Source organism: Scardinius erythrophthalmus (genome assembly GCF_964197995.2).
Source record: "Scardinius erythrophthalmus genome assembly, chromosome: 1".
Taxonomy (NCBI): domain Eukaryota; kingdom Metazoa; phylum Chordata; class Actinopteri; order Cypriniformes; family Leuciscidae; genus Scardinius; species Scardinius erythrophthalmus.
The window spans coordinates 28,421,929-28,441,074 of NC_138221.1; the positions used below are offsets into that span (position 1 = coordinate 28,421,929).

At 37.9% G+C, this 19,146-nt stretch overlaps 1 protein-coding gene and 1 long non-coding RNA gene across 2 annotated transcripts in view; both read left to right on the plus strand.

The window, feature by feature from the left end:
- The window catches only part of LOC308693527, a 91,677-nt gene that overhangs the window by 21,422 nt on the left and 51,109 nt on the right, over positions 1 to 19,146 (plus strand). The window lies entirely within an intron of this gene.
- LOC308687151 (interferon-induced very large GTPase 1-like) lies at positions 1,446 to 16,630 on the plus strand (the record flags this gene model as incomplete). The annotated part of the gene is made up of 3 exons (XM_081359428.1): positions 1,446 to 1,506; positions 11,256 to 11,344; positions 11,900 to 16,630. The coding sequence occupies 3 exons, from the start codon at positions 1,446 to 1,448 to the stop codon at positions 16,628 to 16,630; spliced, it is 4,881 nt and encodes a 1,626-aa protein (XP_081215554.1).

The window sequence follows — 19,146 nt, forward strand, 5'->3', positions numbered from 1 at the left end:
TCATCAGTGAAGCCGGTTCCTTGATTAGTAGTAAATCGCCATCACCTGCTTTCAGATGGAGCGGCATTTACTACAAAGAGCCGTAATTAACTGACAAGCTGAGCCATATCGCATCAATATCGCGGACGTATCGCCAGCGATATTTAATGCGATATGGCTCAGCTTGTCAGTTAACTACGGCTCTTTGTACACAGCAAAACCTCCAGTGTTAAATTAACACTCCTGGGAGTGTATGAGTCCACACTCAAGAGTGTTTAAGTTAATGAGATAACTAAGTGATTAATTTAGTGATGATTGAGCATTATTGAAGACACCTGATGTTAACAAGTAGAATCGCTGAAGGAGAAAATCGCAAATTGTAAGTTACCATTATTGTGATGGGTAGTTGCTTCAGTTGGGCTCTGACCCTTTTATGAATACTTTAGATTTTGTTTGGTGGTTGTATCTGAGTTAAAACTGCCAGTTGAACAAAGAATCAAAAGTGATCTGATGGTGTTGGTTATATTATGACAATCATCATTTGAACTAGATCACTGAACTCATTAAAATCCTTCTTTCTGACTTCGATTTATGTTGTTGGTTACAGCATAACTGTGAATCTGAATAAATGGCCAGAATTTTTGATATAATATAAAAGGATTTCTTAAAAGTTGTTTTAAAAAAAAAATTATTCTTTTAGGCACACAGAGATGTCAAGATTCAGTCTATGAATCTCAACAATGGTGAGGAGCAGAATAGTCAATTCAGATCATAATTTATTCATACCGCAATGCATGATGGGAGCCATTAATGAGTTGTGATTGGTGGCAGCCACTGCAACATGCTTTATTATTGTCACCATTGTTGAGATTCACAGGCTGATTATTGATGTATGTGTTTTAAATGAATATGTCTGAACGTCTTTTTGATCAGAACAATGTTTATTAAATATTTTGAATTATAAGTAAAGTACTGATAATCATAGGCTGAAGGATCACTAAACTGCTGCTAACAAGTTAAACCAAACTATCTCAATATGTTTCATTTTTCAGATCACAGCATGATTATGTCAAAACATAACCAACACTATAAGATAACATTTTACTTTGTTCATTTAACTGCTATAAATCAATAACAGCAGACAAACAACAGTAAATATTTAAGTAAACATATAATGGTCTAGAGCCCAACTAAAGCAAACACCCATCACCTTAATGGTAACTTACAATTTGTGATTTTCTTCTTCAGTGATTCTGCTTGTTAACATCAGGTGTCTTCAATAATGCTCAATCATCACTAAATTAATCACTTAATTATCTCCTCAGCCCTAAATGCCGCTCCATCTGAAAGCAGGTGATGGTGATTTACTACTAATCAAGGAACCGGCTTTACTGACGAGATGCGCATAACAATATCGCGATTTAAATCGCCCAGCCCTAGCTTTATGTGAGGAGGCGTGAATCATCATGAATATTGATTGTTTCACACCTGAGAAAGATAAAGACCCTCCCACAATGGCCCTGTCAGGTAGGACTGTGAGGAACCTTGCACAAAAATGAGGAGAGATTTAAAAATAATGACTTTTTGATGGTTTTGATTGATTTACAACACAACATAATTTAAACATACACAACAAAGGTCTACACACTGATCTAAAGACAGTAACTTGAACAGACACACACCTTTGTGCCATTCCTGAAACATAGTGCATACCTGTCATTTCCAAGGTGTTTGATTTTTCATTTTTCCATGTTCATGTACAGAGACTCATGTGAATGTTTAATCTAGAAGCCAGTCAAATTTTAGCATCAAAGAAGCTACTGACATAAAAAAGACAAAACCCATCATCAGAAGGAGATTTTAGGCAGAATATCATTCTTGTAGGCATGCAGTTTGTAACTCACACCCTCATTATCATCTTTGCAGACAGAGGAATCTCCAAAGACAGAGGAATCTTTGCAGACAGATGAATCTTTGCAGACTTCCTTAATGCCAGGTAAAAACAATATTTTACATAATTAAGTATACACCCTGATAGCAGACAAACATTGAATCAACATTGATGATTCTGTTCCTAAAACAATAACAAATCAATCTTGCTTTATGCACAACAGGATCTTAAATATATAGAATGCATCTTACTTTTTTTCTATGCCGGTGAATCACAGGGGCAGTGATTCCTTATCTTCTCTGGCCTTTGGAGTATCTTAATAATCATTGGTTCTTATATAGAGAGGGGCACTTGAAACCCATCACAGTGGGTTCATCACTGTAATTTTATTTACATTTATATTCATTCAGCAAATGTGTTTATCCACTTAAAACTTAAAAATGAACACCAAAGCAATTCATTCTAAGGAGGAAATAACAAAAAAAAGTTCTAAAGATTGTATAGAAGAGTAAAGTCTATAATAGGTAGAATATAAGTGATAAGGAAAGCATGGTCATGCAGGTTTCCATTGCACAACATCAGGAACATCAGGCCCTTCCTACAGTGAGGAAAATAAGTATTTGAACACCTTACTATTTTGCAAGTTCTCCCACTTAGAAATCATGGAGGGGTCTGAAATTGTCATCATAGGTGCATGTCCACTGTGAGAGACATAATCTAAAAAAAAAAAAAATCCAGAAATCACAATATATGATTTTTTTAACTATTTATTTGTATGATACAGCTGCAAATAAGTATTTGAACACCTGAGAAAATCAATGTTAATATTTGGTACAGTAGCCTTTGTTTGCAATTACAGAGGTCAAACGTTTCCTGTAGTTTTTCACCAGGTTTGCACACACTGCAGGAGGGATTTTGGCCCACTCCTCCACACAGATCTTCTCTGGATCAGTCAGGTTTCTGGGCTGTCGCTGAGAAACACGGAGTTTGAGCTCCCTCCAAAGATTCTCTATTGGGTTTAGGTCTGGAGACTGGCTAGGCCACGCCAGAACCTTGATATGCTTCTTACAGAGCCACCCCTTGGTTATCCTGGCTGTGTGCTTCGGGTCATTGTCATGTTGGAAGACCCAGCCTCGACCCATCTTCAATGCTCTAACTGAGGGAAGGAGGTTGTTCCCCAAAATCTCGCAATACATGGCCCCGGTCATCCTCTCCTTAATACAGTGCAGTCGCCCTGTCCCATGTGCAGAAAAACACCCCCAAAGCATGATGCTACCACCCCCATGCTTCACAGTAGGGATGGTGTTCTTGGGATGGTACTCATCATTCTTCTTCCTCCAAACACGTTTAGTGGAATTATGACAAAAAAGTTCTATTTTGGTCTCATCTGACCACATGACTTCCTCCCATGACTTCTCTGGATCATCCAAATGGTCATTGGCAAACTTAAGATGGGCCTTGACATGTGCTGGTTTAAGCAGGGGAACCTACCGTGCCATGCATGATTTCAAACCATGACGTCTTAGTGTATTACCAACAGTAACCTTGGAAACGGTGGTCCCAGCTCTTTTCAGGTCATTGACCAGCTCCTCCCGTGTAGTTCTGGGCTGATTTCTCACCTTTCTTAGGATCATTGAGGCCCCACGAGGTGAGATCTTGCATGGAGCCCCAGTCCGAGGGAGATTGACAGTCATGTTTAGCTTCTTCCATTTTCTAATGATTGCTCCAACAGTGGACCTTTTTTCACCAAGCTGCTTGGCAATTTCCCCGTAGCCCTTTCCAGCCTTGTGGAGGTGTACAATTTTGTCTCTAGTGTCTTTGGACAGCTCTTTGGTCTTGGCCATGTTAGTAGTTGGATTCTTACTGATTGTATGGGGTGGACAGGTGTCTTTATGCAGCTAATAACCTCAAACAGGTGCATCTAATTTAGGATAATAAATGGAGTGGAGGTGGACATTTTAAAGGCAGACTAACAGGTCTTTGAGGGTCAGAATTCTAGCTGATAGACAGGTGTTCAAATACTTATTTGCAGCTGTATCATACAAATAAATAGTTAAAAAAATCATATATTGTGATTTTTTTTTTTTTTTTAGATTATGTCTCTTACAGTGGACATGCACCTACGATGACAATTTCAGACCCCTCCATGATTTCCAAGTGGGAGAACTTGCAAAATAGCAGGGTGTTCAAATACTTATTTTCCTCACTGTAAATGTGGCACAACTTCTCGTTCAGGCCCTTGTAATTTATAGACTGAAATATTGCAGTGCTCTTCTTGCTGGGCTTCCAACTCAGAGGTGCAAATTAACCTTGGTCTTCAACAAACCCAAAAGAGCCAATGTCAAACCTCTGTATATTTCTCTGCATAGGCTAACCAGTTACTGCTTAGGTCACGATCAAGACATTGGCTATGCTTACATGCAAACAAACGGATTGACGGCTCAATCGGGCTGAAAAGCCTTCATGTAAACACCATAATTGATGCGATTGAGCTCGATCTGAATTAAATATCGATCGGATTGAAAGGGGTGGTTTATTGCTTTTCTAATCCGATCGAGAGAACATGTAAACACTTGAACGTTGAAATAGAATATGACATATGACACTCGGAGCAAGCTGTTCTTCCTGTTGAACAAAGTGTCATATAAATGAGTGTCCTGTCATTCTAAAATTCTCCTTTCACTCAGCGTCTGTGAAGTGGAGCAGGACAACGTCCCACCAGTCCTTGTTTCAGATTTTCATCCACAGACGACATTTTTACTGCGCAATAAATATAAGCTGCACGGCAAAACGGTTCATATGCTCATTTACTCCAAATTATGAACAGAAATAGATAAATATCAAGTCTGCTGTTTAAAACAAATAAAGAACCAGTGTATGAGTATAGTTATTATGCGCTAACAGCAGGAAACTCTGTATATTTATGCAGTGTGTGCATATCAAAAAATCTATTCCGATTTGAAGCTTGTGACATAGATGCGCACATCAACCCGATCACATGTTTAGCTTTCATGTAAACACTACATTCAGATTCATCAATTGGAATGAATTCAGTCCAATTGGGGAAAAAAAATCACCTTTCTACTGCATAGGCAGCCAAGTTTTTTTTGAAAGACCATTTTGCTAGGGAAAAAAAAGTTGTCCTGTGTACTATCGCTGGCATTTTCCTTAGAGTAGTGGAAAAGATGTGGAAAAAATCAAAAGTGTGGCTACATTTCTCCAGGCTCGATGCCAACTGCACACAAAGCAATATTTGCGACAAGATAACTGCTGCCAAGACCGGCAACACAACCAATCGGATGAAGCACTTGACAGTGCACGGAATAAATTTAAGAGCAGAAAGTTGCTCCATCTTTGACTGCAAGAAGAATTGGAGCGCGTCACACCATTGTTGCGATTCATACGCTGATTCTTGATGTCTGAGTGAGTCTATATGATCCTGTCAAAACATTTTCTGTATAATGACTTCATAAAATCTGAGTATGACAGCACTGCAGGATCCTCTATAGCACTTTTGTCATGCAAAATTAACAACTAATATTTAATGACTTAATCAGATATTTGGTATCAATGAAGCAGGACAAAACATGATGACTTTTATCACTAAAAAGTGACCAACATCATCTGATCTGAGTTTCTCTTGGATTCCTACCATAACTAATATGCATCAGAGACACACAGTTAAAGCAGCCAGGGAAAAAATCATGTTAAAAACTAAAAACCCAACAAGTTAAGCTAACTAATTTCATTTGAGGAAACCAATTGCCTTAATTCAATTAAGTTTATAAAAAACAATAGTTATGAGTACTCTGAACTTATTTTAATCGAGTCCACTAAAACAGTAATACAAAGTCAAATTCAATAAGTTAAGCTAACTTATTACATTTGAGGACACCGATTGCCTTAATTCATTGTAAAACCCAACAAGTTAAGCTAACTCATTTCATTTGAGGAAACCAATTGCCTCAATTCAATTAAGTTTATAAAAACAATAGTTATGAGTACTCTGAACTTATTTCAGTTGAGTTTACTAAAAGTAGATATACATTGCAGTCAAGAAATTAAGTGATTAATTAAGTGATTATTGAGCATTAGTGATTAACACCTGCTGTTAACAAGCAGAATCAATGAAGGAAAGAGAAACACAAGAACTACAACTGACTTCCAACCACAGCCTTAGATGAAATCAACTCAAGATAAAAGACGTTTAAATCTCTAAAGATCTCAGCAGAGGAGGATTAAACCACCACACAAACAGCATTACCAGCTTCACTTATTACTAAACAGTTTGACTTTTGTCATGCGTCTACATAAGTTGTTATTGAGAATGAACAGAGGGTTAGATGATAATGATTTATTGAGTTTTTTTTAAAGACACCATGATAGTGATCCGTGTTTGCTTTAGTTGGGCTCTTGACCCTTGACTTTATAACACCAGTTTTTCTTCTGGCTGTTGTAACTGAGTGTTTATAAAATACATTTGTTATGGTACATACGCCAAAAGAAAATATGAGCATGTGGTTGTTAAGATGATAAAAATCATCATTTAGTGATTTGATTCTCTGATCATTCCTAGAGCCTAATCTCTGATTAGACAGGTGATGTATTACTTGTATTATTCATTATAGTATAATTGATTCTGCTGTAAGGCCCATTGTTGTGATTAACAGATTTTAAAAACCTCTTTTATATTATGCTGACTTACACAGACATCAAGAATCAGCATATGAATCTCAAAAATGGTGACCATTAAAAAATGATTTATGCCGCAATGCATGCTGGGAGCCATGGATAAGTTTTGTATTATGCTAGTACCCAGCATGCATCATTTTTTAATGGTCACCATTGTTGAGATTCATATGCTGATTCTTGATGTCTGTGTGAGTCTTAATAATGCAATACCTTTTCTGTGAAACTTTTTGTGCACAACTATTTGTAAAATCCATCATATTATCTGATGTCTCAACATGGCTAGCTCTTATGCTGTAGAATCACAGTTTTGAGTGAAACTAATATGTTGCCCTTTTAATCAGAGATCAGACTCTGAATGAAATCAGTGAATCAAGTCACGAAATGATGATTGTCATCAACAATCCTTCACCATCAACACCTGATCAGCCTTTTCCTTGGCTTTTGTGCCATAACAAATATGTTTTATAAACACTCAATTATAGCAGCCAAAGAAAATCTTAAGTGCAAAAGTCAAGGGTCAAGAGCTCAACTAAAGTAAGCACTGATCTCCATCATGGTGACCTTAAAGGGATACTTCACCTCTGGAAAGATGAATGTGTATTTAAAATAGGTCATTTATGTAGAAGAAATGTGAAGTCATTTTTTAATTTGGAGCTTTCTAGACTGAGAAAAGCCAGAAAATGTATTTTTGGCTTATGTGGATGAAAGACAACAACTCCCAGAATGCACTTGCTTCGCTGCCCTAGGAGGCCACGCCTACCGGTAAGAGAGCGCAGTTGAAAACAAGGTTAGGCTACCAGTGAGTCTCCGTGACGAGTCTGCCTGCGATTTCGGGATTGCCCAAAATGTCCGGGCTTTTGCGTTCTACAGTCGCCATTCATTGTTTACTGTTGCGAGCAGGACGATGATGAGCAGATAATGAGCAGTCATTACTGAGACGCGCCGGTCTCGCAACGGAGGTGCGGGAATTTTCTTAGCAATGGTAAAACGCACATCAACCGATCACTTGTTTAGCGTTCATGTAAACACCACATTCAGATTCACCGATCGGAATGAATTCAGTTAGATTGAAACAAGAGGTGTGCATGTAAACAATGAATGGCGACCGCAGAAAGCAAAAGCCGAATCCCGGACATTTTGGACGATCTCGCCCGCCGGACAAGTCCGGGAAAAGGAGGATGGTAACCCCTACTTAATCAGCTTTCTCCTACTATTCAGCTTTCTCCACAGAACAAAAACCTGCTAGCTTAGCTTCCAAAGAAAGACAGCTGACTGTGTGTACATTCTGTGAGTGAGATCCCACCCTCTATGGGCGGGTTGAAAACATGCGGAACAACGCCATCTACTGGCTGTAGTCTTTAGCCTCTGGCCCGAAAATCCTCTGATGACGCAAAATGCCGATTTTTGCGTCATCGGAGGATTTTTTTCAGACAAAAAATACATAAATCTCTCCTCTCAGGGGGATATGAGGGTGGAAAGCATGGTAATTCGAAAATACTACAGGTTTTCTACTAATGCAAAGCTTAATGCTAAATCCTGAAGTATCCCTTTAAATGAAACTCAAATAATCAACTTCTAAACCTTTGTTCATTCTAATAAGACCTTCTGTAGACGAATGGCAGTAATAAAGTCAAAGTGGTTAATAATAAGTGAAGCTGGTAATGCTGTTCGTGGAGTTGTTTAATCCTCCTCTGCTGAGATCTTGAGATATTTAATGTCTTCTTTTATCTCCAGTTGATTTTGCTGTGGCTGAAGTCAGTTGTAGTTCTTGTGTTTCTCTTTCCTTCAGTGATTCTGCTTGTTAACAGCAGGTGCTCATCACTAATGCTCAATCATCACTTAATTAATCACTGAATTATACAATTATCATTCTGGGATCTAGAAATGTTCTATAACTCATTCAGTTTGAGTTCTGTTTCAGTCATTCAAGTTTCGGTAATATTTGAGTGCTGTGAACTCAATTGTATTTAGTTAATATTACTGTTAGGTTTTACAGTATAATAATCCTTTCCATTATAATTCGACACGTTTTATTCATATCAGATACACATTGTGTAAGTAATGTTTACTCTATTCTTTCTCCCAGTTGACCAGCCACTTTACTTTTATGTATTTCGGGAGAAGTGGATGAATTCACGTGTTTTAAATCCAACAGATCCGATTCTCTGTACTGCGTCTGCGGCACAAACTAACGCGATCGTTATAAAGGTGTTTAAACAACAATACACTTTCACTTGCATGTATTTGACAATCGGAATATCAGATAGTTCATGCCATAGCTAACACATTTGTGAATATCCTGAATAAAAAGGGAAAAATTACATAAAAGCAGATCATCATTCATTCAGCGCTGTTGACTTAAGCGCTCCGTGGATAGACTGAAGTAGTGCTCCTTGGAGCTCGCTGAACTCCAGACACACACGCGTTTATGACCCTGCTCTGCGTAAATGCATTGCCTCTTTTGACGCGTTTTGACATAGATTTCATTGAAGGTAAATTGGAGTGGCCACACTGAGCTGTGCGTAACGCCCACAGGCGTGAAGTGAACGAGACAGAGGCTGTCCGGTACTGTCTGAAATGGTTAACTCTGTGGCGATGCATGTGCAAAACAGATTTAACTAATCATAAAGTCAATCAGGATACATAACACAGCCTACTATAGGCCTACACTAACAAACAAATCAATTTTTTATGCTTAAATTGTTTGAGTTAATAAACTTAAATGATTTAAGGCAATCAGTTTCCTCAAACGGTTTGAGTTGAACTAACTCATCAGGTTTTACAGTGTACATTAGCTATTGGCCTACATTAAGTAAGTGATATAGGCTAATATCTAATATCTAATATCTAAAACTGTCTATACGGCAAAATAAACCTCTTACTTGCATATTTTCTGCATTTTGTTGTTTATGATAAGAGATAATTTGCATGAGCTCAGATTAAAAATTTAGTCAGTGTGCATGTGCAACCCTCATGACTCTAATTGGACATTGCATTCCTAAACTCAACAGAAATGTGTGATTGGTTATAATGCCCAACACTGCAAACTACGGATAAAAGAAAATGACTATAAATATGATGTATCAAGAACAAATAAATGTAATACTGCAATCTTAACATTTTTAGTTAACACTTCATATTAAGGGTAGACTACTTACTTTGACCTCAACAATGAGCTAGGGCTGGGCGGGGCATCAAGGGATGGGACACGTTCGGTACGCCATGAGATTACCGCGAGAAGTACTGTGGTGGTGTATATATAGGTTTCAGTAAAAAAATGTTTTCAGCATTGATAATAATCATAAATGTTTCTTCAGCATCAAATCATCATATTAGCATGATTTCTGAAGGATCATGTGACACTGAAGACTGGAGTAATGATGCTGAAAATTCAGCTTTGATCACAGGAATAAATTACACTGTACTGTATATTCACATAGAAAACAGCTGTTTTAAATTGTAATAATATTTCACAATATGAATGTTTTGTTTGTATTTTTAATCAAATAAATGCAGCCTTGGTGAGCAGAAGATACTTATTTTAAAAACATTAAAAATCTTACCGATTTAAAACTTTTGACCAGTATAGTGCATATAAAATTATAAGTGTCATGTTATTTGTATTCATCCTGTAGGATATAGATTCTGATCAATAAATTAAATCAGATTGATTTTATAATGTCAAATAACGGCTTTATTTATTCAGAAACACAAGAATTTAACTTTTCACTGTATTAGTCCAACAAATACATTGCTCCCTAAATAAATAAAACTTTCTGGGTGGGGCAGGACCATGGGAGGTTGTTGCTGCCGGCTAATGACTGTTGACTGGAATCGCACACCAGATGAGTCATTCTGTACTCACGTTCAAAAGTTCAAAAAGTTCAAGTTCATACTTATTATTTTAGACACATAACATTGTAATATATAATCGTGTGTGTTATATTATCATTATTATTATATTATTATTAATTTGACTGCAACGTTATAATGTCCTAAAGTGTATTCTTACCGTGTACGGCCTGGAGAAACACTGCATCCGTAGGGGCTGCCATTGTTGTTTTGTATGGTTTCGCGGGCTATGACGTCAGAGCTCGTAACTGGGAGTACATCGATCTAGTACGAGTTCACGGGTGGGAAGTCACGGGTTTGGCTGCCGTTGCAGTGCACTTTCACGGGTATAAGGTTGGAAAAACACGGGTTACAGGTTGCCTGGAACGCAGCATTCAACTTTTGAAACTGGCCGGCAAAATTATGAACACATCTTCCTTTTTTAAAAATGACTTAAGTGCCATTCTTTGCTCTTTTCTCAAAGAAAAGCTTAACTACAAGTCCTCCAGAGTCGCGGCCAAAGCCGATTTGAAAGACTGTTCTCCAGCATTATGTTAAGCCCGCCCCGCCTACTCTATACACGATGTGATTGGCCTGACCTAATTTAGGTTTTTCCAGCGCGAAAGTCAACGGAGAGTTGCTAGACTACCCTGGCTGCAAAATACATTTTGCTGCCGCTAGGGTGCCTCTAGATTTCTAGGCTAATAATCAAGTGCATAGCCTACTAATTCTGCCTTTTATGTTCCACAAATAAAAGTAAATATAAGTTTGTAACAATGGTGAGCAAATGTTTGTTTTTAGTTGAATCGTAAAGTCTTCAGAGGTAATATTTTACAAACTAGTGCTGTTTTCTCTCTTTCAGATTCACCTGAAAACACAGAGAATTGTGTAACAGGAAACAGTCTCTGTGAGCAGTCGACTGACAGTTTTGAAACAAATGATTCAATAAAGGTGAACATTCACAGAAAATCTTTAGAGAGGTTTTAGTCTTGTTTTATATTAATGCCATTTTCTTCCATTATCTGTGCCACTGTACTGAAGCTCTGTGAAGTATTGTGCATGTGTATTTTCAGAAAGAAAGGCTTCAGGGTTTTTAGTAAAACAAACAAACAAACCTGATATAGTTAAATGTGAGTTATGTAGTTTCTGTGATGCCAGTTGCACCTAGTGGAATTACAAAAACAAAGCATATTGTCTCAACAGTTAAAAATTAACAGTACAATGTCAGACATATTAGACATATTTTAGCTGTGTTGCTAAGTGTTAAGAGTAAGCAGTTGATTAGGCTAAGTAATGTTTGATCATAAATAACATGTACAGCTGAAACCTGATGATCAAACATTAATTGATCCATTACAAACTTGTTTATTTGATCATTTAAGTTTAAAAGAACTTTAAAAAGTATAAACCCAATCACATGGCCTTTCACATTATCAATACTGAATATGATTGCATGTGAATGAAACAAAATTAAATAAATCTATTATTATTGTGTCTATTAAACAGAGAGAGAACGTCAGTTCCTGCCGACCACAAGAAAAGACTGAAATTGAAGAAATACAGCACCTGTTTCACAGACTTCATCTTCACAGGAACAATAAATTGAGAGCTGCAGATGTTCTTCAGATAACTAAACATTCATTACTGTCCCATGAGTCCTGTGCTGAAGAGGAACTGATTCAGACTTTCCTACAAAAACTACTGATGATGGACTACAGAGCAAGATACATTCATGTTAATAAGGCCAATGATCATGATAAAACACAACAAAGTGACACTGACACATCTGAAGACATTGGTGATATATTCCAAGCAGTGTCATTGTCTAACAAAGGAACAAGTCAAACTGATCGCATTCACCCGATGGATGTTCAGATGGCCGTGTTTCATTATGCTGATGGTTTCCTGAAGCAGATGCTGGTGTCTAAACTGTCCCAGTGTCAATATGCTCTGCCTTTGCTTGTTCCTGATCCATTCACACAACAGATTGAGTTTCCTCTTTGGACATTCAGACAAATCAACAAAAGCTGGAAGATGAGAAAAACCAACAATGAAACCGTCAGTCAAACCCAGACTGTCTACAAGGCAGAAACTCCAATGGTGTCTTTCTTCAGATTTGGCTCTGTGTCCTCATCCAAGTCCCATCTGATGAACAGTCTGATCAATGAGAAACACAACACATTCTTCCACAGGAACTGCCCAGGCAGCAGCAGAACCAGAGTCCTGATGGATGGAGTGGTGGAGATCGCCTGGTTCTGTCCCTCTGGGAAAAACACAGATAAATTCACTGACTGTGTTGCGTTCTGTAATCTACACGGTGATGCAGGAGACCATGAGAAGCAGCTGCAGATCCTCACTCAAATGGCCTCAGTCAATGTTGTTCTTCTACCAGGACTTCAGAAAGATGACAGAAGTGCAGAAAAGATCCAGAACCTGTTCAGAATCACAACGCCGCTTATTTGTCTTTTTACAGAGGATGAATCTACTTTAATGAAGATGAAGAAAGGGAAATTCAAGATTGGTCTGAAAGACAGAAATCAGTCAGATGTATCTGAAGAACTCAGAAGAGCTATAAATGATTGTCTCTCAGAATTATCTTCCACTTTCAGACTTGAAGATATGTCCAAACACGCAGACATCAGAGTAGATGAGGAAGATGACGATGACTGCAGGAGAGGAAGAGAAGCAGCACAGCAGATGATGAGTTTATTGGAGAAGAAAGATCTGACCAAAATGAAAGAATCATTTCTGCCTCATCAAGGGAAACTGTGGCATCAGTGGAGTCAGAAGAACAAAGAACTACATCGACCTCAAGAAGATAATATAAAAATGGAAACAAATGTGAAAAAAACAGAAATGAAGAAAATCCGTGAACGACAGCATGAATGTGACACCAGTGAGTTTATGACACGCTTTAATAAAAAAATTAACTCACATCCTGAACGTCAAACTTTTTTTTTTCTCAAATGGCTCAGAATCCTCCTGGATGAACACACATCTGCTGACCTTTCTGCTCTTCATCATAAATATGATAAAACATGGTCAGCAGTTTTAAAACTGAAAGAGAACAACGACAAACCTGAACAATTCAAGGCTGAACAAACTGAACTTGAGAGAATATCTGAGGATCTTCAAGCTGCAGCCTTTGGTCTGGAGCACATCATGAGGGAGATATGTCAGATATATGAATCATGTTTATCGGTGAGGAAGAACAAGAAAGATCTGCAGTTTCACTTCTCTTCTCTCCCGAGTCTTGCAGCAGAGATGATGATCTCTGGATTTCCACTGGAGCTGATGGATGGAGATGCTGCTCATGTTCCTCTGGACTGGATCTCTGCTATTATAGATGCACTCATCCAGAAACTGGGAGACCAGAGAGTCTTTGTGCTGTCAGTTTTAGGGATTCAGAGCTCTGGGAAATCCACCATGCTGAATGCCATGTTTGGACTCCAGTTTGCCGTCAGTGCTGGCAGGTGCACCAGAGGAGCTTTTATGCAGCTGATCAAAGTCTCAGATGAGATGAAAACACAGATGAACTTTGACTATATTCTGGTTGTTGATACCGAGGGTCTTCGTGCTCTAGAACTGGCTGGAAGATCAACAAGACATCATGACAATGAACTGGCCACATTTGTTGTTGGACTTGGAAATCTGACCTTGATCAACATCTTTGGAGAAAACCCATCTGACATGCAAGATGTTCTTCAGATTGTTGTTCAGGCCTTCCTGAGGATGAAGAAAGTCAGACTTAATCCCAGATGTGTGTTTGTACATCAGAACGTTTCAGACGTCACAGCTGGAGAGAAAAACATGGAGGGAAGAAGACGACTGCAGGAAAAACTGGATGAGATGACAAAACTCGCTGCTAAAGAGGAAGTCTGTGACGCAGAATGTTTCAGTGATGTCATTAGATTTGATGTTCAGAAAGATGTGAAGTATTTTGCTCAGCTCTGGGAAGGCAGCCCACCCATGGCACCACCAAACCCAAACTACTGCGAGAACATTCAAGAGCTAAAGAAAACCATTACTTGCCATGCCTCAAATTCACATGGGATGATGCTGACACACTTAAAAGATCGTATTAAAGATCTCTGGGGGGCTTTACTGAATGAACGATTTGTCTTCAGCTTCAGAAATTCTCTGGAGATTTCAGCCTACAGAAAACTGGAGACAGAATACAGCAAGTGGACCTGGAGTCTTCGCAGTGCCATGAAGGAAACTGAGAACAAACTACACAACCAAATAGAAAATGAAGCACTTCATGAAGTTGAGGAAACTGATCTTCAAAGAGAACTGAAGAAGACAAGAGAAGAAGTGAAAAAATCAATGTCAGAATTCTTTGAGAAAGACAAAGATAAAGATATACTGATTCAGTGGAAAATATCTTTCGAAATTAAAATCAATGAGCTTCAGGAAAACATTGTGAAAGAAACCAAGAGGAAATTAAATGAGGTTCTTCAGCAGCGAGACCTGAAGAAAAAGATTGATGATCAGAGGAAACATCAAGAAAACACTCTCTATGAAAAGAGCAAAGAACTTGCCTTAGAACTGAAAGATAAAGCAAATGATGAAGAAACACTGAAGAAAGAGTTTGATTTGTTTTGGGAACAGTGTGTGAATAACATCAAGTCAGCCACACCTCCAATCAAAGACATTGATATAATGAGAGATGTGAGAGGGATCCTCAGTGACACCTATAAAAGTGTTTCTGTAGACCACTGGAAGGAGAGCAGTGATATTTTCTCTGTGCCCAGTTTTTCAGATTATGTAAAGGTAAAAAAATCAAGTGGATTGTTAACAAAAGTCATCAGATCAGCTGAGAAGTTTGTTTGCGGTTCTCTTTCTAAAGAGGATGAAGTTCAAATAAGAGCATTAGTCACAGACATTGCTCAGCATACAGACAAAGAGATTCAATCATTTAACATTTCAAAGATGGGCTACAACATCAGCTGCATTCAACACCTCACAGGTTACATCAAGGCAAGGATAGTACAACATGAGGAAGGACCAGTGAAATATGTGTTCAAGAATGAATTCTTCAGGGATTTGGTTCTTTCCATCTGTAAGAGAGCAAACAAGATGATTACTGTCCAACACAAGATATTCAGGGAAGCCATTGATCCTGTAACATATTTTAATAAGAAGAGAGAAGAGTACTATAGTATTTTCCAGAAATACTGTCATGGATCAACATCAGCTGCCATTTTTGGTGAAATCATCTGTCAGAAACTTAAAGAGCCCATTGAGCAGAGTGTCTTCAAGAAGACTGCCAGAGATTTGGCTGATGAAATGACAACAAACTGTCAATCGCTGAATGGAAACAGATCAAATCTGGAGAAACACATCCTGAAGACACTGGCAGAAGAGGAGGATTTTTTCAAATACATGAACTACATTAAAAATCCTGAAGATCACTTCAAGAGTTTCATCAGCGATGAAGTCAGTCTGTACATCACTGATAAGTTCAGTGTCAGTGTTTTACCCGAGATGAAGAAGAACATTAAACTCCTACAGCAGAAGATCATGAAAGCAGCTCAAGAATCTACTGAACATGTTCAAGTTAACAGTGGAGATGTTGGTTTGTGGTTGAAGAGTTTCACACAGCAGCTCTCAGATGTGCTGATCTTCTCTGAAAAAGACCTCAGTGGAGTGAAACATGATGATGTTGATGTGAAACTCCTAGAAGATGTGATAAAGAAAGAACTTCCTGATATAATATCTGACATCAGCAGTGGATTCACAGAGACTTTTCCAGAAAAGCTGGACTATATAGAAAGACCAGATGAGCTTCTGTTTGATCACTTCTGTCAGTGCTGTTGGGTTCAGTGTCCATTCTGTAAAGCTGTCTGCACCAACACTATAGAAAACCATCCTGGAGATCACAGTGTTCCTTTCCACAGAGTGGATGGAGTTAATGGATGGTATTGGCGTAACACAACATATCTCAAATCTGATTTTTGCACAACTTTAGTAACAGGTGGTAAACATTTTTTTGTATCTGATGTGAGGTTTCCATATAAAGAATACAGAAGAGCAGGAGGAGTTTATGCGAAGTGGAGCATCACCCCTGATCACTCTGAACTGTCCTACTGGAAATGGTTTGTGTGCAGATTCCAGAAAGATCTGGAAAATTATTATAATAAAACATTCCAGGGTGATGGTGAGATTCCAGCTGAGTGGAGAGAGCACAAACAACAAGATGCTATTCAGAGTTTGGATCATTTATGCGGTGTATAAGGAATCTCAATAGCAACCTCTGTGTTGTCTTATTATTTTCTTGTTTTTTGTATGATTTAAATTTTTAATGATTTATAATCATTAGTCATTTATGAAGTGTATTATTTATTATTTGCATTATTATTTGATTTACATAATTGTATCATTTATTCATATTATTATTATTTGATTTACATCATTTAAGAATTGTATTATTAATTTCTATAATTTTATGTTTTTATATTTAATATTACTTATTTTCTTGCAATACTTGCTATTGCTGTTTAATCTTATGATTGTGTGCTTTCAAGGGATGTTTGTCTTCATGAATAAGAGATAAGATAGTGTCTCAATTTCAAGGTTTTTAATATCACAGGACGATATTGTGAAGCATTAATTTTCCATTGCTGTTGCTTGGCTATATTAATTCTGGTTGGATTTGTACTAGTCAGACATTGCAACAATAAAGTGTGAGCACTGAGTCATACACTGTTAGACCTTACCAGGTTTTTTTACAGTAAAATACTGGCAACACTGTTGCCAGTAATTTACTGTTAATTGTACAGTTCTTTACTGTAATCTACAGTATGTTACTGTAAAAATGAACTAAATTAAAACTTGAGTTAAAACTAATTTCACTTGCAGAAACCGACTGCTTTAAATTGACCAACTGTCATTTAAGTGTATTAACTAAAATGTATAATGCATGTAGCAACAATGACATCTGCTTTTCGCATTAAGTGATCATGTGATGGCAAGACACATCGTCTTGTGTCCGTGCTGGTTAATAATTGCCCCACGAGGACCAATTTGCCAGCGCCAGTTTGGCTGGCCTCGTGACATTCCACACACACACACACACACACACACACACACACACACACACACACACACACACACACACACACACCAAGAGACCAACCTTTGTGTGTAACTCATGATAAGCAATAGTGATTTTAAATATATGTACAATTCCATTATGCATGTGTGGTTAGTTTACCTTATAATAGAGGTGTGGTTTCTAATGTGCAGTTTTGAATTCTAAGTGTCTGTCGAAAGAATGTTTCTCCCAATTTAGGGTCTCAAATAGAATCATGGTTTTGTAACCCTACCCCAGACCATAAAACTTTACGACCCAGGAAAGCAGACATTCCAACGCACACACACCCAAACACACTCGTGGACTTTGAAACATACACTTCCACACATGTGATCCAATAGCCATGTTTTTGATATGTATTTTTATGTGTGTATAATTTCCATGGCAGATTGAGATTTTCTATGTTCTATCATAGAAATCAATTGACTCCTAAGATGCTCAGAATCCTACATTAGAAATGCATATCTGTATTTCCCATATTCTGTACACCATGTCTGGTATCATTCTAATCGTAGTGATCTCACGGAATTGCATATATGTATGAGATTACAATGAAATGTATTCTTATGGGTATTATCTTTTCTGAAAGAGAAAATACGAATTCCATCTCTCACATGACAAAGTCAAAGTAGGCGTTTCTTCTTCACACAAAGAAAATGTTCCCGCTGTCAGATAAGGAGATCTGATTGGCTGTTTTCCCCAACAGGAGGGTGTAAACAAATGTCTTTAAAAAGCAAGAGACCCTGTTTCCTCACCCTCTTCTCCAGCTCTTTCCTCCTCACCTCCTGCTGCCGCCCTTCCTCCTCTCCGGCGCAGCGCTTCTCCCAGGAACATCTGAAGAAGGCCCTGGCCTTCTCTATCGAACAAACGCATGTTCAAGTCATAGATTTCTCTCTTAGAAGCCAAGATTTCCGGCCTCTCCCATCCCGGGAGACGAACTTTCTCGGTAACATTACAGTCAGTAAGCCTTTTAAACTTCCGCGGCACTGGAAGACGCAGCAGAAACAGGACACCGTCCGCGCTTTCCTGCCTCTCAGCAATCCCCCGAACAGAAGACAAACTCGCAAGTATATTTATCTGATAAAAGCTGTTCCAGGTGTCTCGTGAACCTAGGTTTCTGTATGTAATAATTACTAGCTTTTCTCTTCTCTTCTCTTCTTTCTTTCTTTCTTTCATTTCATTTTATTCTGATCACGTATTTTCTTGTTTGGTTAAATGTGTGTTTGTTTTATTGTTTGTATTTTTACGTACGTTTATATTCGTAGCTCATATAATCCTTAGTTTTACATTGTTATTAAAATTCATAAATACTTTTTCACTGTCTCTGTGTTTGAAAAACCACCTTATAGGTCAATGAAGCTAAAAGATCCAATTATAAGCTACAAAGCTCGATATTGTAGACTACATTGATTAGTTTTAATTAATAAACTCAGAAAGTTTGATGTTCGTGGCCAGAAGATAAAACTTTCTTGGAGTTTGTAAAGGGATACCCCTTCTTAACTGTGATAATCTCATTTATTCGCGGGACGAATAACGATCAGACCAGTTACAGAACAAGGTAATCTCTATAATAGATAAAATAAATGTACATGCGACTTATGAATTATGACCATGAGTCATAATTATTGATATTTCCAAAATTCCCTATACTCTTGAG